The 22865-nt window shown below is 41.0% G+C and overlaps 1 protein-coding gene across 4 annotated transcripts in view; it reads left to right on the forward strand.

Moving 5' to 3' along the window:
• LOC118082005 (damage-control phosphatase 1) overlaps positions 1 to 21037 on the forward strand; it is a 55937-nt gene extending 34900 nt beyond the window's left edge. Inside the window, exons 6-12 of one of the 4 annotated variants that reach the window (XM_088666273.1) lie at positions 1218 to 1535; positions 6957 to 7157; positions 9928 to 10101; positions 10947 to 11189; positions 12528 to 12764; positions 18025 to 18177; positions 19085 to 21037. In XM_088666273.1, the coding sequence (XP_088522399.1) occupies positions 1218 to 1535; positions 6957 to 7157; positions 9928 to 10101; positions 10947 to 11189; positions 12528 to 12764; positions 18025 to 18177; positions 19085 to 19099 (1341 nt within the window). In that variant the 3' untranslated portion in view covers positions 19100 to 21037. Of the gene's footprint in view, positions 1 to 1217; positions 1536 to 6956; positions 7158 to 9927; positions 10102 to 10946; positions 11190 to 12527; positions 12765 to 18024; positions 18707 to 19084 lie in introns of those variants that run through there. The other 3 variants (XM_088666272.1, XM_088666275.1, XM_035108746.3) reach the window with 3 other exon arrangements.
• Positions 21038 to 22865: the final 1828 nt, after the last annotated feature.

A 22865-nucleotide genomic window follows, 5' to 3' on the forward strand; every position in this document is an offset into this window, starting at 1 on the left:
CTCTTTGTTTCTAAACGATGTTGTGCTGCACCTGCGATGAGGAAAGAGTGCATTTGTTGAAATAATATTGCAATCTGAAATTGTTTCCTCAATTTTCTGTAATATCAGTAATTTAATTCTTGGCACTAGAACAGATTCCTCCCCACCAAGATCTTTTAAGAAAAGTAGCAGGAAAATTAAATTAAATGGAAGGTTGCCAAAATATACAAAGGCAGATTTTGTTGAATGTGACGTCTCCAATTAGAGTAGGTTTTAGTGGTGAGAAGCATGCACTTAACACTTCTCATTCTTCTTAAAAAGAATCTATTCTTAGAGTTGGAATAATTAGGGAAATAAACTTGACCCTTCAAATCTAGCATTCCACTTTCCATTTCGCTTCCAGAACCAGATAAGTCATAAAAAAAACAGAACACGCTTTCCACATGCACTCAGTTGGTTGTCTAATTCTTGCACTTTGCATAGAATAAAAGTATTTCCTATTCCCAGTTGTTAATCAGAAGGTGCATTAAACTTGTAGTATTAATAGCCGCTGCTGTTTTTATAGATTGCTCCTAATTTAAACAGTTTGTTTCTGTGTCCACAAGCATCTAATGTTTTTATTGCCAAACTCCCACAGCTTTTCATTAAATATCACCAAAATTTTGCTTTGCCAGTATTTTTTTCTCTGAGGCGGTGAGTTTTGGAAGCACATTGTATGAATGAGAACCAAGCACTGTGTGTGCACGTGTGGGCACTTAAATTTTATTTAGACTCTCTACCGCAACAATGCCTCTCCAAAGCATCATTTGTGTACAGAAGGCCATTCTGAGCTGATATGGAGAGTTTGTGATGGGGCAGAGAATCCTCATAAGTATGCAGGAATCTTAAAGGTATTAAAAGTAGGTGTCATCTAGTGATTTATAGGTGGGCCTACATCGTTTTATGAAATATATTAATATTTTCTCTTTATTATGATGATGATTATGTAATCTAGACTTCTATGAATGGCATAGAGTAGGACAAGCAAGCCCAGGTCAGCATCCCCAAATATTCCCTCCTAGCTTGTGCTGTGCTTTATTGTCCTATCATGGTTGTTCAAATGGGAAAGTATGGTGAACAGTGGACATGACTCCTAAACTTCATGTTGATTACCCTGAATGCAGAATCTGCAAACTTTGTGCATTAATATAGAAAAGGAAAATTGGGGCTACAATGTGATTGTTATGGCTTTTATTTAGGATCTGAGCAGCACTACGGCAGCTAAGCAGAGCCTCGAGAGGGAGATCAGAACTCTCCAAGAGAGGCTGGCTGCATGTCAAAGGGCTTGGGAAGTCTCACAGGAGGAAATGAGCCACCTAAAGAAATGTTGCCATGAGAAAGAAGAGAACCTGAAAACAAGCATGGAAGAGGTCAGGGCTGAAAAGCGTCTGCACAATGCATTTAAAGAGCAAATCATCACCCTACTTGGGAGCAGCTGCATTATAGCCAGTCGATCTGAGGAGGACATTGTAGAAAAAATTCGAGAAATTATTCGCATGGAGGAGAGCAAAAAAACAGTATGTGGATGTCTATTGTGATTGCTTGAGGTGCTTGATTTTCTGTAGCTTATTTTCTGTGTGAATTGAAACCTTGCACGTGTTGGCTGACTTGTTCTGCATAGACCCTTTGCAAAACAACAAGAAACAAACAAATCTAAGCCTTTCGACTCTGGAGTTTAAGCATCACAGCATCTGCCTCATCATCCCAGAAAGTAAGCACGGGTACTTTGCAGACAATCCCAGAGCCCCATAACAGAAGCAGGTCCAATTAAATTAAAGCCGATCCAATCCTTTCCCTGACCACAGGCCCACAGAGAATGCATTTTTTGGCAATAGTCAGCTGCTGCCTAAACATTTCAACTTGGCCAGCCTGAGCATATTTGGCCAGCCTGGGTGTATGGCACAGATCCTACTTTTCTTGACAATACAGAGCCCTTCCTCTTTTTCATTGCAGGGGAGATGATCTAAATAAGAACAATCTAACTAGGGAGAGGCAGAGCTGCGAACAGGCACTCAATAGTAGTGGCATGGATGGAGGCTGCCTTCAAAAATAGTAGTAGTAGTAGAATGAAGAAAAGTCCTCTGGTGGAAAACAATCTATGCACATAAAATTATGCCCTTTGGCCTTTCTGTTGCATGGAAATTTTGATATATAAACTCATGATGAAAGTATGTGCATGCATGAATTACAGCATTAGATGTTCAGAGCTTTGCCAGATCACAAGGCTTTTGCAGAATATATGAACCCTGTCAGATTTCAAGTTGCAACAGCATATCCCACCACAATGCTCAATCGTTTTCTTCTTTCATCATTATCTTATTGTTTGGTCTCTTCATTACTGATGGGAATTGGTTTCATAATTGTTGACAAAACTTTCAGAGTCCACTCTTCCCTGTCTTTGAAGGCTTCATGTGTGGCATTTTAAATGAAACAGGCAAATTATGAATAAAATTTTAAGTCTGTCAGGTGAGTTTTTAGGAATAAAAATCATCAGTTTCACTTTTTGGAGGCCTGTCTGTCTGTATATTGTGCAAGGCTGCTTTTCATTGTTAAAATTTCGCTGAACTGGAACTCAGTGACTGAGCAGAACTGTGTATATTGATGATATAATTTCTTTTCATTTCAATTTATTGCCAGTGGGCAATACCAGTAATACCAGTAATAGCAATACTGAATTTTATCAACAACTTTTGCTCCTCCTGTGACTTATTTTTTAATTTATTACGGGTCTCCATATTAATTAATCTTTATAGCTGTCACAGCAGAATCCTAGGTAAAGGTAAAGGGAGCCTGACCATTAGGTCCAGTTGTGACCTACTCTGGGGTTGCGGCGCTCATCTCGCATTATTGGCCAAGGGAGCTGGAGTACAGCTTCCGGGTCATGTGGCCAGCATGACTAAGCTGCTTCTGGCGAACCAGAGCAGCACATGGAAACGCTGTTTACCTTCCCGCTGTAGTGGTACCTATTTATCTACTTGCACTTTGACATGCTTTCGAACTGCTAGGTTGGCAGGAGCTGGGACTGAGCAACGGGAGCTCACCCCGACGCAGGGATTCGAACCACCGACCTTCTGATCAGCAAGCCCCAGGCTCTGTGGTTTAATCCACAGCGCCACCTGCTTCCTCCACAGCGCCACCTGCTCCTCCTGTGACTTATTTTTTAATTTATTATGGGTCTCCATATTAATTAATCTCTATAGCTGTCACAGCAGAATCCTACTCAGAAGTAAATCCCATTGACTTCAGCCTTGCACTGCAATGTATACCCACTTACTTGAGAGAAAGAGTCACTGAAATTAATGAAACTTACATCTGAGTAGTATATCATGTGGTGCAGCACCCAAAGTGAATATTTGCTTATTGTAAGACTTTCAGAGTGGTTTCCAGTTGAAAATGCATTGAGTTAAAATAACAGTATCAGCACCAGTTGTGACTGGTGTTTTATTCAGCCAATCCAGGAAACAACTTAGCTTCCATGTTTTCGCACTAAGCGTGAAGAAGCTTTTCGACTCCTCAGGGGTGCTGTATATTGGGATATCTGTTGGACACTGCATGTCCACAGTGGGCCAGGAGTCTAAAGTTGATGTCGTCCACATCTACCACACCCCTCATACATGCACACACACCCATCAATTCTCTCTCTCTCTCTCTCTCTCTCACTCTCACTCTCTCTCTCTCTGGCTTGAAAACCACTTCCATTGACACTGCAGAGGGGGGTGCAAGCTATACGGGGAGGCCCTGCAGGCCATACCCCTGCTTTATACAAACCGAAGTTTCTGAGTAGCCTTATACATTGTGTTAGACTTAGGTGGAGGTTACCAGTGCATAGCTATCTATGGCCAAGAAAAGCGCCAGTGGCAAGTTGATGGTGAAAAGCACCAGTAGGGAGTTCACTGAGGAATCTGGCAAATTAGTTGAAGTACCAAGGTGTCTTGAAGGTTGGCTGGCTTGAACAGCCTGCTCCACCGCACCACTCTACCTCCACCGGCCATCATTTTGTACTTTCAACTGTCTCAAGTGGGTCCTGGGGCTAGAAAGTTTGAGAACCCCTTATATTTTAAATTGGAAAAAGAGCAGGTGAATGAACCCCTGGAGACAGGAGTGATGATGGTTGGAGTAGAGCATGTTATTCTTGCAATGGCGGTGCTATCCCTACTCCATGTCTTGGTGGCTGCTGGTGAGGTGGGGATAACTCTCCATGTAGCTTCTAAATGTTACCCTTGAGTGGAAAGATCTTTTAGAATTTCAGTGATATCCTCATGGCAAGAATTGCTTTGATAAAAGAGATAAAACTTTGGGACTTGTGGTAGCAGGTGGCTGGGAAGTTAGAGCACCCTTTTTTGGGGAATGGAGATGGGATTGTTGGGTTTGGTTTTCCAGAAAGATGCTGAGCCATGGCTCATGAAATGCTGTACAAGTGGGCTTGGCAGAAACATTTGAGGCTACCACAGAAAGTAAGGTGCGTACTTGTCCATATAGAAATGGCCACTCTCAGTGAAAGCAAAGATGGAAAAGTACTGAGTGGATTTGCTGAAGAAAAGTTAGCCTTAGACAAGCACATAGTACAGATTTGTCCTGCTTACACTGCCCCAGAATGATGTCTGTCAATAAGGAAGAGTGCACTTCAGCCTCTGGAGAGTTCCTATTTGAAGGTCAGGAACTGAGATAACAGTGTCAGAAAAGACTTGAGCATACTCCAAACTTGTTTTTCCCAAGGAAGTGCTATCAGGTTTTTTGGCTGGAGTGCAGATACACTTATACTTGATCGATCATCTTCTGGCCTCTTCAAAAAAAGAGTGTGTGTAAAATCAAATCTTAGCATGTAGTGTTTAGGCGCAAGGCTCAAACAATATATATTTTTAAACCCACAGAAATTCTAGGGTTCGCTGTTAAATGTTATGTTATCTGATATTTTTGCCTATATTCCAACAACTCATTGAGACAGGCGAGGTGGTAGAAGTGAGGCTTTGGGGCCCACATTAAAAAATATCTAGTGTATGATGGTGGCAATGTCATCTAGCGTGTGGAAGCTTTGGAAACTATGTGGTTCTATCTTTTTGAGAAGGTTAAAATGATATAATAATCTTCTTGTGGTATCTCATACTGCCTGCACCCTAGGCGGGTTGTATTATTGTGCTGGAAGTGGAGAACAAATAACACCACACTGCTGCTATCACTTTGTTCGCATGAGCCTCAAAGCTTCAATTCTCTCATCATTCCCCACCAAAGAAAAATTCAATAAGCATTTTGCTACATTAGGCTACAGTCAGAGAGCCAATGGGAAGCTGCAAGGATATTACCCTGCCTGATCTCCGGCCTTCACTAAGTCTCACAGGAAGCTGGCATATGGCTTTTTTTCCTACTGTCCTGTTGACCAAAACTAAAAAGTTACAGCATTAATTTTTAATTGCTTTAACTAAATTTGCTACGAGACTTTTGTCCTTTACTTTGTGCCCCTGTTTAGGCTGTTATTTGAAGCAGATTCCTCCATTGCCCTATCTCTTTATATAATGGCCCTAAAGGAGGGGGGACTCATTCCCTGGTTGGGTGGTAGATTGTCAGGTTTTTCCCCATCTTTCCATTAGGAACAGCTGGCTTGTTTTGTGCCTTATTATTGCTTGGCTTGATGTTTTCAACTGTGCGGCTCACTTGTTTGCATCTCTTTGTTGCTGTTTGCATTTCATAGTATTTATATACAACCTTTACCCTGTGTGCCTCAGTCTCGGGTAACACAACTCGTTTGTATTTGAAATGTTGCAATCTTTAAGTGCTGAAGCGGGCAGTGGAAAAGTTGTGCGCATAAATGCTTGCAAAATCAGGCCAGCTTGCAAACACGAGGATTACACCTGCTAATCAGGAATACAATTTAACAATATTTTGAGAATGGAGCTAAAACTGTACAAATAAATACCTAAACCACTACAGAGAAGTACAATTAAATTTAAACCATCTTATTAATGTGGTGAGTGGACTCTAATACTCTTAATTAGAAGAGTCTAATGGTTAAAACACATTTTAATCATTTATATGGGCTTACATAATAGGGTTTAGTCTGTTTTTTTGGCTTTGGCTACTCTTGTTTTAGATTTTTTTTGTTTTAAGTTGGCGTAAAATGTCTGTCTTAAAAGCATCCCTGTCTTAATGTCAAATATGTTTTTAAAATATACTAAGTAGTTCGTTCCAGAAGTCAATTTATTGCTTGCCTCATGCCTCAGCTGCTTTCAAGTTCTACTATTTAATAGACCACACCCTTGTTCCTGGGTATTTGGCTAGAGTATGGTCTTACTGTCTTCTCACACCATAGCCTGTCATATTTTATTGTTATGTGGTCTACTAGCCCAGGTCTGCCTGCCAATGATGGAATGGGATTTTGTTGTCAGACCAGCCTTTGTTTTATTTTCTCTGGCTGTCTGTCCAATTTGAAACCTAGTTCATTGTCCAGCTTGCCTGCCACAAACTGTGGTCCAAAGCCTGTTAGTCTTCTATCTGTCTCTCATCCCGCACCCCACCCCACCCCAGCCTTTTGTTTCTGAGAAGGACTTCTGATTTGGAGAAGTCCATGTAGACAGATCCCCATTAGTTAGGTTTTGCAAGTGCCTGGCACACTGAATCAGCACATCCAATCCATAAGCCTCACATGGACTGCAGATTCCAGTGATGGTTCAGTGATGGTTGACTGGCAATATAAGATATCATCTATCTATATTACAATACAATCAAGTAATCAAATACATAATTAAGAGCTGGTTGGCAAACAATCTCAGGCTTGAAATAGCTATTTGTTATTTATTCGAATACAGTGTTAAAATGCAAGTTGTCGTTTGCTTATTTGTTGTGTAGTCTATTTCTGAAAGTTTGGCAATGTCTTTCTTGAACCACAGTTTAGTTTCAAGCTCAGCCTCTGACTTTAGTTTGCCTTTCTCCTCCCACCCCCTTAGATGGTACCCCAGCTTGAAAACCAAATAGCTAAACTGACTGAGGCACTGGAGACTCAGGCTGTATCACACCAGGAAGTTTTGCAGAGGACCAGAAAAGCAGAAAACAAATCTGAGACACTTCACGATCAATTGCTGTGTCTGGAAGCGGAGCTGGTATCTGGGGACGTGATACGAGATGCTTTGAAGCTCGACAAACAAAAAGTAATGGCTTCTATTCACAGTATGTGCACAAGGGTAGCTAGAGAGAGAGAGCCCCAAATGCAACAGCATTCATGTTCCAATATGCTGGTGCAATCATCATATTATAATAAACATCTTCTGATGCATGAGTAAGTCTTTCAGTAAGCTTGACCATTTCCAGTCATCAGAATAGCTCATGTAACTGACCACTGCTGCTCAAGGTTTTTTGACTGATTATACTGTACTTGCAGAGCACTGCCAGGAACCCCAAAGGATAACTTTTACATTTGCCCAGAGGAAAAGGAGTCAGTTTTGAGTTTCAAAGCTAGCTGAGAAAAGTGGCTAAGGTTTCATGGGGTGCTTGGGAGTTGAGATTAGCACTGCTTGCTGCATGACTGCTTCTATACCTACAACCTGCTATTCCTAGTAAAGGTAAAGGGTAAAGGGGGCCCTGACCATCAGGTCCAGTCGTGTCCGACTCTGGGGTTGCGGCGCTCATCTCGCTCTATAGGCCGAGGGAGCCGGCGTTTGTCCGCAGACAGCTTCTGAGTCATGTGGCCAGCATGACAAAGCTGCTTCTGGCGAACCAGAGCAGCGCACGGAAACACCGTTTACCTTCCCGCTGTAGTGGTACCTATTTATCTACTTGCACTTTGACGTGCTTTCGAACTGCTAGGTTGGCAGGAGCTGGGACCGAGCAACGGGAGCTCACCCCGTTGCAGGGATTCGAACCGCCGACCTTCTGATCAGCAAGCCCTAGACTCTGTGGTTTATCCCACAGCGCCACCTGGGTCCCTCTAGTACAGTAATGTAAAAGTTGTACACATTACTAAACCAAGAATCTTAAGGAGTTGGGCCTTTAAATTAGGGATGGGGAACCTGTGGCTCTCCAGATGTTGCTGGACTACAACTTTCACCATACCTCACAGCTGGTGATGCTGGCTGTGGAGCATCTGGAGAACCACAGGTTCCCCATCCCTATTCTAAAGGAAACTGACTATGTAAAGCTCTCCAGGAACTGCCCAGAAGTTGGGAAATGGGGAAATGAAACAATATACAGTATTTAATATGAGATTGAAGAGTTGCTGACAAACCACCTCAGCTAATTTTAGGAGCAAAGCTTGAAAAGAAATCCAGTGCATTTCTTAGGATCTACAAGATGATGCAGTTTGGTTAATTTGGCTCCAGAGATGTAGTCATAGTAGTCCTGTTACAGCAAATGCACAAAAGAGCTTTGTAGCACCTTAAAAGACTAACATTTATTTGGATGGAGTTGTTTTTGGTGCAGACCAATAACCTGCATTATTCTGAACAGCCCTTGTTGTTTGCTTTCTAATTTGCACACATTAAAAATGTGCTATGTACATGGTTGATGTGATAGCATAAATGGGAGCAACTGGAAAATAAATTCAACTTCTGCATTTAATAATTCTGATAGCTTAATCTAATATGTCTCCCTGGAAGCCTTTCTTTCTTTCTTTCTTTCTTTCTTTCTTTCTTTCTTTCTTTCTTTCTTTCTTTCTTTCTTTCTATCTTTCTTTTTTCTTTCTTTCTTTCTTTCTTTCTTTCTTTCTTTCTTTCTTTCTTTCTTTCTTTCTTTCTTTAGAACTGATCTTTCCTGCACATATTGCCTCTTAGCTAATTTGCTTTATAGGTCATGTTATGCAGGCTCCTTCCAGCTAACCTTGGCCCCAGTTTCAAAACCACCTACTGTGAGAAACACATATTTAGGACATGTTGCTTTTTAAATGACTTCCCTGGTGTTAGTTATAGGTAGGTAGCCGTGTTGGTCTGAGTCGAAGCAAAATAAAAAAATTCCTTCAGTAGCACCTTAAAGACCAACTAAGTTTATATTTTGGTATGAGCTTCTGAAGAAGTGTGCAAGTGTATTGTAATATAGATAGATGATATCTTTAAGGTGCTACTGAAGGAATTTTTTTATTTTCCCTGGTGTTGAGAGAGAACTGTCTGCAGGAGGTCATTTTCTCATATGAATCAGGGGAGTGACTGCTTGGTCAAAATCCAACATTTCTTCCACCTGCCAGGTGATTCTATGACACTGGTTCTGGGAGGGAATGGGCCATTCAACTGGATGTTTGCTGAAGTAATATGACCCTGGTGGCTGAGTGTTTGGGGGAAGGCATGCTGATAAAAATCAATACGGAATTCAGGGGAAGTTATTGCTAGATCATCCGGTACATTTATTGAAGAAAAGTGGCTATGTTTATGTGACTGCTAACTAGCTTAAAATGCCATTTATGGCAAGTCCAATGAAACATAAGAAACATTATTGAACCTACCCTGTGGTGTGAAGATGGCGAAGAAGCAGTTTTTCTCCACTACCATTGCATGTCCACGGTGTCATCCAGCATAGCTTTTCTGAGTGGTTCAGGGCCTTTTGCTGTCTGGCCCAGTGGGAAGATATGGAAGAACTGCAGCTCAGTGGTACAGCATCTGCTTTGCATGCAGAAGGTCACTGGTTCAATGCCCAACATCTCCAAATAGGACTGGGAACATCCTCCAGGTGAAACCCTGGAAAACTGCTGCCAGCTCAGAACTGCTGAGCTAGATGGACCAATGGTCTGACTTGATATAAAGGCTTCCTATAGCTAAGCAGACCCTGTTTTGTGCACACATACCCTGCTTGAATTCCACAAGTTATTTTTAGAAATAATTACATTATCAAAGCACCTGCTAGGGAAAAGGAAAGCACTTTTCCTTTTTGAATGTACTGGATGACCTTTTGTTGCCTCTTTTCATTTATTTCTACATTTCTTCCCGCTCTCTGAAGTATCTTAAATTCCTGGATCAACTTTCTGAAAAGATGAATCTTGACAGAATGGCAGCGGATATTGGATTTGATATGAGGTTGGATGCAGTATTGGCTCGTGCAGACCAATTGATCAAACTGGAAGGAGACACGTTAACTGAGAATAAGATCATGGCTCGCAATCTACAAAGAAAGGTAGGGAAAGTGGAGCAAGATTTGAGAATACCACCTTTCAAAAGATAATAAAGTGCAGCGCCTGATTATTTAGACCAGCATGGGGTAGTCACTCTAGCAGTTAGTGTCGGATCAGTATCAGGGAGATTTGTTGTGAGTATAAAAATGGGGGAGAGTGACAACCATGTATGCTGCCTTGAGCTTTTTGGCAAAATCCTCCCCATCACTTTTGACAGACCTTTGAGCAGAAGCAAAAGAGAGACGTTTGGGAGAGGAGGTTACAGTTCTTAGAGATTCAGGGGCAGTGGGAACATCATTACTAGGACCATGTATGAGAAAAGAAATATGGTTTCCTCTATGAGTAGTCTATGGGGTCAGTCATCCCTTTTGTAGTGTCCAGGTAAGAATTCTTCATCACTACACAGTGTCATTCCCAATGGCTTTAGTGGCCCTATTTCTCAACCACACAGCAGCCATTCTGTTGGGTGATTTGCTGCCTAGATGCAGCTTAGTTTTAAAAGCAATCTCTACCCCTTGAGAAGAACAGAAAGATGCAAACCCTCAGACAGCATCCTAAAACAGTAACACATTCCACTCATTCACCCAAATCTCCACTGCCCCCAAGTCAGTGTCCACCTCCTGCTGATCTTTGGTGGAATTTCCTGTCTGCCCTTCAAAGAGCCTATTAACATCTGCAAAAAAAGGTTAACATTAATATGTTTCCTGCAGGTGGCAAATAAATAAATAAATAAATAAATAAATAAATAAATAAATAAATAAATATTCACCATTATATTTCACGAGGGTGAAGTCTGATTTTGTGGCGTGTGTATGTGTGATCACTGCTTTTTAACTTTTCAATGCAGTTGAGAACTCAAAAAGAGCAGCTTGACAGCAAAGAGCTACACATGAAACTTTTGCGTCAGAAGATAGCACAGCTAGAGGAGGAGAAGCAAGTGCGCACAGCCCTGGCTGTGGAGAGAGATGATGCCAACCTGATGGTCAGGAAGCTACAAAAAAAGCTGGACAGATTACAGAATGAACTTGTCTTAGCAAGAGAAACAAATACAGACCTGAAAGCTAAACTGGCTGACACCAACGAACTGAAGGTGAGGGAATATTATATATATCTGTTTTAAGCCATGCTCAAAAGGTGTACAGATGCCAGTGGATAGTTTAAATTTTACATTGTGGTGTTGTTTAGTCGTTTAGTCGTGTCCGACTCTTCTTGACCCCATGGACCAGAGCACGACAGGCACTCCTGTCTTCCACTGCCTCCCGCAGTTTGGTCAGACTCATATTGGTAGCTTCGAGAACACTGTCCAACCATCTCGTCCTCTGTCGTCCTCTTCTCCTTGTGCCCTCAATCTTTCCCGGCATCAGGGTCTTTTCCAGGGTGTCTTCTCTTCTCATGAGGTTGCCAAAGTATTGGAGCCTCAGCTTCAGGATCTGTCCTTCCAGTGAGCACTCAGGGCTGGTTTCCTTCAGAATGGATAGGTTTGATCTTCTTGCAGTCCATAGGACTCTCAAGAGTCTCCTCCAGCACCATAATTCAAAAACTTTAATTCTTCGGCAGTCAGCCTTCTTTATGAACTGGCAAACCACTCCAGTATTTTGCCAAGAAAACTCCATGGACAAAGACAACAGGCATAAATTTTACATATGTGTATCCAAAACTGTCCAGCTCATGCTGAGTACTTGGCAAAATGGAACAGTTTAGAAATGCTGAGAAATTTGTGTTCTTCAGAATCTTGGATTTCTGTTTAATGTCTTAGTAGCTAATAACACAAGCCTATGCAAGTCTACTCAGCACCACTTGTTTCTGGGTAAACGTAGGCAAGGGCCTTGGCAGTAGAGCACACACCCTGTGTAAAAATTCCCTGGATTAATTGCTGGCTTCTCCCCCTCTCCCCCTCTTTGCGTCTGATTACTATTAACTAAATATTTTAGTTACTTTTCCTCATATTAAAATGTTCTTCCTGTGCTGCTCTTCCAGCTGCTACCATTCTGATGGCAGAATGATTAGTCTCCCCCCCTTTTTTTACAACTCCAAAGCATGCATTTTCAGCTCCGCATTAAGGGGGGTGGAGTTTAACTTTCCCTTCACACCATTTTCTAATCTAACCATCCCCACCTGGCCAAAGCTGCAATTTATTCCAGGGGGTGGGGAGGAGATATACAATGCCTTATTCAGCAAGGCAAATAGCAAATTTGGGGTAGCAGGATTTAGATCAATAAAACAGCATGAGGGCATGCAGAAGGTTAACCACACCATCCCCTGCACTCCGGCAATCAAAACCGGCTGCTTTGACATAAAAATGTAAACCTCAAGAGATCTCAGCAGGGATCTCTCACATCTTATGTACGTAGTTTAACCTTATACCCCCTTGCACTAGATAGCCTACTGTTTATACCCCTCCTGAGGCAACTCTGGAATATTTTCACAGATCAGGACACTGGAGCAGGACAGAACCATAGAAGATCTAAGCAAGTCCCAAGAGAAACTGGAAAAGATGAAGACAAAGGCTGAGAAGCAGCTGACCTCTGTCAAATCAGAGTTGCATGATGTAGAGCGTGAAGCAAAGGAAGATAAAGAGAAGGCCAAAAGCAGACTGGAATCTGTTACCAGTGAACTGGGAACACTTAAATCTACTCTACAGGCAGTGATGAAAAGAGAGAAACAGGTGTGTAATAATATGACCGACAAGCAGCTCTTGGCATTTAGCAACTTGGTATCTGAAGCAATTTCGGGTGTGTGCTTAGAATGTTATATTCCTTTTTATTGGTGTGAGTTTAAAAATACTCTTTAGTTTGCAAAAAGTTAAATTCCATAAATGAAAGAAGACTTCTTTTTTTACTAGTGTATTATTTATGCCATTTCAAGGTTGTTGTTGTTCTTTAGTTGTTTAGTCGTGTCCAACTCTTTGTGACCGCATGGACCAGAGCACACCAGGCACTCCTGTCTTCCACTGCCTCCCGCAGTTTGTTCAGACTCATGTTGGTAACTTCGAGAACACTGTCCAACCATCTCATCCTCTGTTGTCCCTTTCTCCTTGTGCCCTCAATCTTTCCCAACATCAGGGTCTTTTCCAGGGAGTCTTCTCTTCTCATGAGGTGGCCAAAGTATTGGAGCCTCACCTTCAGGATCTGTCCTTCTAGTGAGCGCTCAGGGATGATTTCCTTCAGAATGGATAGGTTTGATCTTCTTGCAGTCCATGGGACTCTCAAGAGTCTCCTCCAGCACCATAATTCAAAAGCACCAATTCTTTGGCGATCAGCCTTTTTTATGGTCCAGCTCTCACTTCAATAGGTAAAAGGTAAAGGGACCCCTGACCATTAGGTCCAGTCGTGACCGACTCTGGGGTTGCGCGCTCATCTCGCATTATTGGCCGAGGGAGCCAGCGTATAGCTTCCAGGTCATGTGGCCAGCATGACAAAGCCACTTCTGGCAAACCAGAGCAGCACATGGAAACGCCGTTTACCTTCCCGCTGTAGCGGTTCCTATTTATCTACTTGCATTTTTGACGTGCTTTCGAACTGCTAGGTTGGCAGGAGCTGGGACCAAGCAACGGGAGCTCACCCCATCACAGGGATTCGAACCGCCGACCTTCTGATCAGCAAGCCCTAGGCTCAGTGGTACATTTCAAGGTAGCCCGTGTCAAAAAGAATTTGCCAGTCCATCTTTGTTTATTAACTCTTTTTGCCCTATCTCTCACACTCAAAAACACCCTGAGCCGTGTAGATCACAAATTTGTTGGGTAGATGCTGTATAATATGTCTTAAAGGCTTCTGTATATAAAATACATAATTTTCATCCTACTTCCAAATTTCATTGAGTCAGTATATTGGTAATTATACTGAATCATAGAATCATAGAGTTGGAAGAGACCACAAGGGCCATCCAGTCCAACTCCCTGCCAAGCAGGAAACACCATCAAAGCATTCTTGACATATGCCTGTCAAGCCTCTGCTTAAAGACCTCCAAAGAAGGAGACTCCACCACACTCCTTGGTAGCAAATTCCACTGCCGAACAGCTCTTACTGTCAGGAAGTTCTTCCTAATGTTTAGGTGGAATCTTCTTTCTTGTAGTTTGAATCCATTGCTCCGTGTCCGCTTCTCTGGAGCAGCAGAAAACAACCTTTCACCCTCCTCTATATGACATCCTTTTATATATTTGAACATGCACTGATGCACTGGCTACAAATATAAAAGTACTGACTACTGACTACTCTTTAGGGGTTTACATGTAAAAAGGATTTTTCAATAGACTAGTGACATCATAGTGATCAGTGTATTGGATGTGTTGGTTCCATACGAAACAAATAACCATTCACTTCTTACTTAATCAGCCTGTTCCTCAGCCAGAGCTGTTTATTTCTCCAGCTAATGTTGGTCTCGATAATCTAGGTCTAGAATAGATTCTTTCAATCCACCTCAAATTGTCACAGAGTAGATGTAAGTACCTCACCTTTCTTCCCTCCAAGTCCTCCAGAGTTTGTTGGACTACAGCTCCCTTCAGTCCTGAGCATTGACCATGTTGGGTGGGGCTGATGGGAGTTGGAGTCCAATGACAATCGAAGGGGTTACAGGGTAGCTTCTTCTGCTTTGAAAGTACTAACTCTGAAGAAGCCTCTTCCCAGGGCCCAAAAAAGATTGGACAGACCTTCCTTACACCTTCATAGTCAGAGTGGCTTCTGCATTTTATACAAAAGCTTTGAGATTAAACTGCCCACACAGTATACTACAGCACTCATAGAATAGAAGTGGTTGCCCTTTTCCATGAATAAAAGTAGTTGATATAGAAAGCACTTCATTTGATAATAGCACTTCTCTTGGGCAGATTTCTGACAGCTTGTTGTTATTCTCAAAACAAGGATAATGCAATCTGTTGCATCAAATGCCACCTATTCTAATAACACCAGATTAAAGAGCACAAACAATTGCAAGCATTTGGAAAAAGACATTTTTGGACACAATGAACCACAAAGATCTGAATACATTTTGACATTTATTCAAGTTATGCAATGAAGTGTGTAATATTCAATGTGTGGTTGCAGTATAAAATAAACAGAACTTCAGATTCTTCCTCAACTGTTTTGACTAAAAGTTATTGAACTTTCAAGTTTGGATATTTTGCAGAAGACAATCACTTCCAGCTTTTTTCCTGAAACTGAGCAGGAAACCTAACCTGAATATTTATCCATCCATTTTTCTTTCTGACTACTCAATACTTTTCATGGAGGTGGTAAACCCTGAAGCTAGGTTTTATCACTTCAGATAAAATCCAAGGACTAATATGACTGACTGCTCTTTCATACAAAAAAAATCCCTTCTGCACAGAAAATGATAAGTCAAGGATCTAGCCTTATTGCGACATGCTAGATTTCCACATGCAATTATTTTTTTTCTGTGGAGATGTGCATTTTTGCTGAGGTGGGCTCTCCCACACTGGACATCTTCAGGCAGAGGCTAGACAGCCACCTGTTGGGTATACTCTAGTTCTGGATTTCCTGCATCATTTAGGCACTTAGACTAGATGGGTTTTACAAGTACTTCTCCAACTTTGTATGGTTTTATGTGAGTACCTACTTGCCTGAAGTGGCATAGACCAAGCCCATAAATTTAACATGTATGTGAAAATGAGGTCAATAATGCCTCATTATAATTTCTTTTAATTTATAATCTTTATTCAGTATTATGTAACTGTCACAGGGTCGCTGGCGGCTACTCTAGAGTAACGACTCCGACACGTTGCCTTTTCATGCTTTTATTAAGTGCAAACTATTTACAGTGCAGAAGCTGTACAATGTACATATTCTCAGTCTGGGTCAGTACCCCGGAATGGGGATTCCCGCGTCTTTTTCCAACAAAGTAGTCTGGGAACCCCCCAATCTCCGCCCCCTTTTCTTCATGCGCAGCTCCGGAACTGGAGGGAGGGGTCTTCTAGCCGTGTTTTCCTGCCTCCCCTTTTCCCTCTCCCTTCCTTCCTCTCCCGGTCGGCGCAGGGGCTCTGTGACCCTGTCAGAGCCCTGCGCTCTACTTCCTGTTTCCCCGCTGGACTCATCTCCTTCCCGCTTGTGCTTGGAGAGGAACTGGTGGTCACGATGGGAGGGGGCAGTCTATAGCTCCTGTCCCTCACAGTAACAAAGAAAGAGAGCCACTGCATCACACCCAACAGACATGCATATATACCACCCATCCACACACACACACATGTGCCATACAGAGAGAAGAGAGAGAGAAAGAGAAAGAGAGAGAGAGAGAGAAACAGCAAAGGGAGGACAAGGGGGGGAAGTCAAGGGCCATTGCTGTAGCCTCCAAATCTGACAAACCACCTTGGACGGTGATGCTCAAGTACATTGCTAAATGCGATTGGCTCTGGCTCCACCCACTTCTGGCTTTGATCTCACTCACCATCCGCATGAAGCCTCTTCCAATAACTACTCCCACCCAAGGGAGTATCAACCATCAACAGAGAAAAGATTCCCCATCCTTGCAAAGAGTCCCTGCCAAATTTTAACACCCCAGTTTGGTTTTTTTGAAAGGACATGTAAAGCTTTTTAGCGACATTGGGTTCATTTCTTGGTGTGATTTTATACTAGAAAGGCAATAATTTCCTGTTTCATAGTTTGCATTCTATGCATTTTATAAATTATTATAAGCTCTCTTTTTTATGATGAGCATCATTGTTTTCATTAAAATTTCTATGGCTATTCATCTATAAAATTCTCTGCAAAAGTAAGCATTATACCACATTAGAAATGCAAAATATAATAACTAAAACAACCCTCCCCTACAAAAATAGCAATATAAAACCTTTCTCCTAGCACAAACAAAACAAAAACAATTTGGAGCTCAGCATAAAGCCACAGGAAGAGAACAACTTCTTTATAGTAGCACTCTTGTTGCAGAGATATTGCATGTTCCCAGCATAGAATCATAGAATTATGCTGCTGGTTATTCCTGCGCTTATATTTGTCCCTGTTAAAATTGGTTTTGATTGTTTTGGCCCAGTTGTCCAATCTGTTAAGGTCATCTTGAATCCAATTCTGTCTTCTGCAACTTTAGTTACCTTTCCAGCTTGGTGTCATGTATAAATTTGATGAACCTCTGCTCAATTCCTTCATCCAAGCCATTTATAAAGATATTGAACAACAATGGGCCCTGCGGCACTTTCTAGGATATACTGTGACAACAAGTGCTGGAGATGTAATGGTCAATGTGCAAATTGTATACACACACACACACACACACATACATGAGCTGTCCAGTCATTCAGACATGTTGGTTTACCATTCAAAATTTTTATTTTAGAAAAGACTGGATATTTGTTATTAAATTACTCAAAAATATTGTTACTGAATTATCTACAAGATACAGTCCCAGAGTTAGACCTGGAAATAGGTTCAAATCTTTTTTAAAAAACGACTAAAGACAAAGTGTGGAAAGCATCATCATTTTTAGCTTGGCTTGAGGGTGAGGACAATGTATATCCAAAGAATTTTTTCTCTTATAATTTTGTAATATGCTCTTGGTTATATTCATTTACGTTCATTTACATTTTCGTTATGCAATGTGTTCCTTTTTGTTAGGATTAATATTGAAAACAAAAGCCTTTTCAGAGAAACAAAGCCATAGCAATAAAACAGCAGCATAAAACATTCAAACTTAATTTGGTATAAAACTCCAAGCATCTTAAAAGGGCAGCAAACAAGCAAAACCATCTTCCTTTGGCACCAAAATAACAACAGACACCAGGAACACTCCCTGGATTCCTTGGCAGGATGCCTCACCCCAAAGGCTCTCTGCCTGCCCACCTTAACATCAATGGCATGAGAATTGAAGAAGAGCTTCAGATGCTTGGGGCATGGACAAATTGGTATGGGAGGAGGAGACATGATATTTAATTTAATGTCTCTCCCCCCCCCCTTTTGTTTTTACAGCTGGCGGACTTCAGAGAAGTCGTCTCCCGAATGCTGGGTCTCAATATTGCTACCATTGCTCTTCCCGACTATGAAATAATTACTCGTCTAGAGGGGCTGATCCATTCCCATCCACATCACTTTGTTCCCTGTGTCTGCTTCAAAGAAATGTCGGTGAGGAAAGATGGGTCATTGCAGCTTCTTCACTGAACACGTTCCCTTTGCAACAGTAATGAATTCCTTCAGTAGCACCTTAAAGACCAACTAAGTTTATATTTTGGTATGAGCTTCTTCAGATACATCTTCAGATACATTTCAGTGTGCATGCACACGAAAGCTCATACCAAAATATAAACTTAGTTGGTCTTTAAGGTGCTACTGAAAGAATTTTTTTATTTTGCTTCGACTCAGACCAACACGGCTACCTACCTGTAACAGTAATGAAGACTGAGTAGAATTCCTGTCCTCGTGGTCCTCTTCTCTTTGCTAGTATAAATGTTCCAGGATTTGACACCGAATGTTGGTGATAAAATTATAGAGGGCCTACAGTGTGAGTGCTTTTTTAAAAAAATGTAAATGTCTGTAATATGTTTCAGAAGATCAATACCCATGAAGTTCAATACCCATGAAGTATCTTAATAAACAGCATTCTGTTACAGCTGAACATCGTATGCACTGGATATTAAAAATGGAAAGAACATTATTACTGTTGTCATCCATTAGTGGGATCTGGCTCATAGACGCTCCCTGAGCTCAATTTTGAACAGTTCATCTGCCCCAGCTCACCCCAGAGTATTTCACAAGTCATTAATATTCCTTTGGCTGGACACAATAATCAGTTCAGCACTTTCACACCAAGGCATCCCAGTTTGCATTCTTTCCAGTCTTTTTTATAGCTGTTCTCCACTACAGTACTTTTGGTTTTTTTCTACTCAAGCTGGCACATTACAACTGTCTTTAGTTAACAGATGAAGAACATCCTAAAAACTGTGCCAAAGATTCTTTTTTTGAAAAAGAGAGCTCTTCAACAGGATTTTTGATTTCCCTCTTACCTATCACTCATTTATATTTCTTACGACAGGTTACCAGTTTTTAAAATTGAGAGCAAATGGGAATAACATGACAGATTAGTTGCAGCTGCAGAATTCTTTGGACAAAAAAAATAGAAAAAAGATGAATCCAAGAGCTCCACCTCATTCAACTATTAATTCATTCAACACGAAATCCTGCAAAGAACACTCTGTTGCACTGCTCACAGATGGACACAGATGGACACAGATGTGCAAGTTAGAATCCTAGCCCCACTTTATGCAACCCCTGCTGCTTTCTGAAGCTGCCCAATTCTGTTATCCCGTTAGAATTTATTTCTTCCCATTTCTGCTTTTCCCTTTCTTACCCCTTCAGTTTGTGTGCATACAGCACAGTAAAGTCAGAAAGGAGTTACTTTCACTTGCTTTCCAGAACAGCAGCTGTATTGGTCTGCAGTACTGAAAACGAATAAATCTGTATTTGACAATATTCCCAAATTTTATGCAGGTTTTCCAGCTGATATGACTTGTGCTGCTGTAGAAACCTTGTCTGACCTCTGGAACATCTGAATGGTTCAGTCCGTTGACATGATTGCCCCATAGTGCCCTCTCCTGCTTATGGAACCTGCTTGGCTCCCTGGTGTACTCCAGAGCTTAGAGTGAGAAAACAATCGAACACTGGTGAAGCATCATCACCATGCCTGCCTAGTGGGAGTGAATTGAATCCTCATTGTGCCAACTGGCAGAGCTTTTCCAGTTCTTAAGAGTCTAGCCAGAAGGAAGTGGCAGAACCGCTATGACTTGTATGCAAAGCATTTTGAGGATAAAATCGTTTGAATCCAATGAGATCTTGACTCTGCTGTTACAGCAGATATCAAAGAGTGTCCAGAGCAGTTTCTAGTCTGGTTGTGTTGGATGAGTTTCAGTTAGTAAGGCTCAAGGATGTGGACAAAGTGCACAAGGGTCCACTTGTGCACAGGACCCTTGACCTTCTAAGACCTGAACCAATGGATTCAAGTCAGAAGAAATAAGATTCTGCTTAAACACCAGTAAGAGCTTTCTGACAAGGAAGAGTTGTTTGACAGTGGAACAGACTCCTACAAGAAGTGGTAGACTCTCCTTCCTTTGAGGTTTTAAAGCAGAGGTTCATAGAATAACAGAATTGAATCACAGAAACTTTATTGGGCAAGGTTCTTGAGCAGGTGGTCGCGGACCATATTTAGGTGCTCTTGAAGGAAACTAATTTTCTAGATTGATTTCAACCTGGGTTTAGGGCCAGTTTTGGCACAAAAACTGCTGTGGTCACTGTATGATAATAATTTTGTGACTCCTCTCATCTTTGATGCAGCTCCTCATGTCCCCTCTGAATCTACCCGAGAGGGTTGGGCAGATTTGGGGGGAGTGGGTACTGTAGGGAGAGGGATTGTCAGAAATTGCCTTTTCTGTTCTGCTGTCTGTGAGTAGATTGGATACCAGCTGCTAAGTATATATTTAATAGCTTTTCAAAACTTTCATAACTCAAGCTCCCAGTTCTTTCTTTTTCATAAAAACACACAGAGACACCTGGCTGTAATTTAATCAATGGAAACTGACAGTGCTCTCTAAGTTGTATTGGAGAACATTTGTAGAAAGGTGATCTATAAACCTTTTAAATAAATATCCTTTCAGCTGGTTAGCACACACTCTTGACTATACTCTGAAGTAAATCTGTTGATTTCATTGAACGTGCTTCCTAGCTAATGTGCCTTGGGCTTCAATCCTATGCAGTACACAATTACCTGGGAGTGCGTACACTGAGATACCTGCTTCTTCCAATTAAATGTTCATAGGATTGCACATGCTTGAAATGCTTGAAAATACAGAGGACAGAAGGGAAGCAGGGGGTGGGAGATCAACCCCAATTATTTGGTAAGGATAAAAAGAACAAATCTTTGTGTATGGATCCATAAACAGGGGCAGTTGGGAAAGATTTTGTATTCATGTACTGTAACTCAAAGACATAATAATCTGTGGCTACAACTCTCATAGGAATAAATAAGTTTTAATATTGACAGTACAGTATTCGCTTTTCTCATGGAAAAGTATGCTCTTCTGTGCTCGTTTAGCCAGAGCAAATAAAAATAAGTCCAATGTGCACAAAGTTCAGAGGGGTTATTAAACTATGCAATTAGTGTCTGCTGAAAGCAAAACTTGAGAATTTTTAATTTATATTATTTAAATCTAAATTTTTGTTTTTGATAATATCACACACAGCTGTCTTAATCTAGATATACTAAGAGCTTCCACAAAAATAGAAACTATAATTAGAAAGTTAAGCACCATAAAAGTAAATCTTATACAATAATTTGTGGGTTTGGAAGAGAGAATACAGAATGAATCAACTGGCCTTTGTCAGAATTAAGACCTAAAAAATTCATGCTACAGCTATGGCATATATTGTTTATCATCATAAATGTATAGCAATTAGTTTCCAGCTACTGAGGATGCTTCTAGGTGATAGGTTAATATGCCATATGGATTGTTGAAGTATCACAAATGGTGTGGTGATGTAGAGAAATTCAGGTTTCCTGGAGAGATTTTCAGGATTGTAGATCACCCAACAAAGGAGAGTGACCCCCACCCCATGACCTTACTGTCAACTTGTTGAGTGAGAGGCTAAGGATTTGTGTCATAAAAATCTTACCATGTACTTGTTGACAGCAGCCCATATGACAGCATCTAGGAACTGGAAGAATAGATTGAAGAATAGTTCAACAGAATATGGCAAATTGTCCTAACAGAAAAGCTGAAAGCAGAAATGACAGTTCAGAGAATACAAAAATCAAGAGAAACATTTCACAAGGCTTCATTTCGCATGTGCAAATAGGCAAGGACCTGGAATAACTCTGCCAGACAGTGCAAAGAACATTTATAGGTTAAAGTACATGATGATTCTTTGCAAACTATTCCTATAAATATTTGTTTCATGCTCTTGGGGGAGGAGGGGGGAAAGGGGCTTGTTGTATTTGCTTAGGTTGTTTCAGAAAATATATATGAAACATCATAACAACAGGTTGTTGTTGTTTTTTAACTTAACTGGATTTTCCCTTAAATTGAGATTAAAAGACAAAAGAAAAAGATTACCATTTGATGACATCATGTGACTGCTGCAAGAAATTTCCATGAATAAGGAACATTGATCACCACAATAAGTACCCTCTTGCAAGCACCCTGAATCTATTTTAATTTGGTTAAGCTTTGGACTGTAGTCTCTAGTAATCACTATTTGAATTGACAGAAATGTCATTGCTATAGATTTACAGTAGAAACTTTCTGTTTTACTGTTTGCTTTTAAACAACTGTTCTGATCAGTGTGTGAAAATAAATCTTTGGAGGTTTACTGCTGCCTCTGCTTGTCTTTTATTTAACCCCATTTCAATTGGCTGGCATTACAATATGCTACAAATATTCAGCTAGTAAAAATTATAGTAGCCATGTACACGGTTTGTGTGCATATAAAATAGATCTGTTTTGAGCCAACTTCATGCTGAGAAACATTTGTCAGTTTTATGTTTGTAGAAATATAAGGAATCCTTATATTTCTGTGAACATTTAAATGATGCCCACAGTCCCAAGGAGGGCATTATATTGGAGCATGCAATATTTAGACCAATTGGGGCTGGGGAAGACAGCTTGAAATTGATTAGATAATTTAATAGCACAAGCCTAACCATGTCTACTCAGAAGTAAGCCCTATCTAATTCAGTGGTGCTTGCTTACACCCAGGTAAGTTGGTTTAAGATTGCAGTCTAAATCAGTGTTTCTCAACCTTTTTTGGGCCACGGCACACTTTTC

This window comes from Zootoca vivipara, chromosome 3, assembly GCF_965207765.1.
Source record: "Zootoca vivipara chromosome 3, rZooViv2.hap1.1, whole genome shotgun sequence".
Classification (NCBI taxonomy): domain Eukaryota; kingdom Metazoa; phylum Chordata; class Lepidosauria; order Squamata; family Lacertidae; genus Zootoca; species Zootoca vivipara.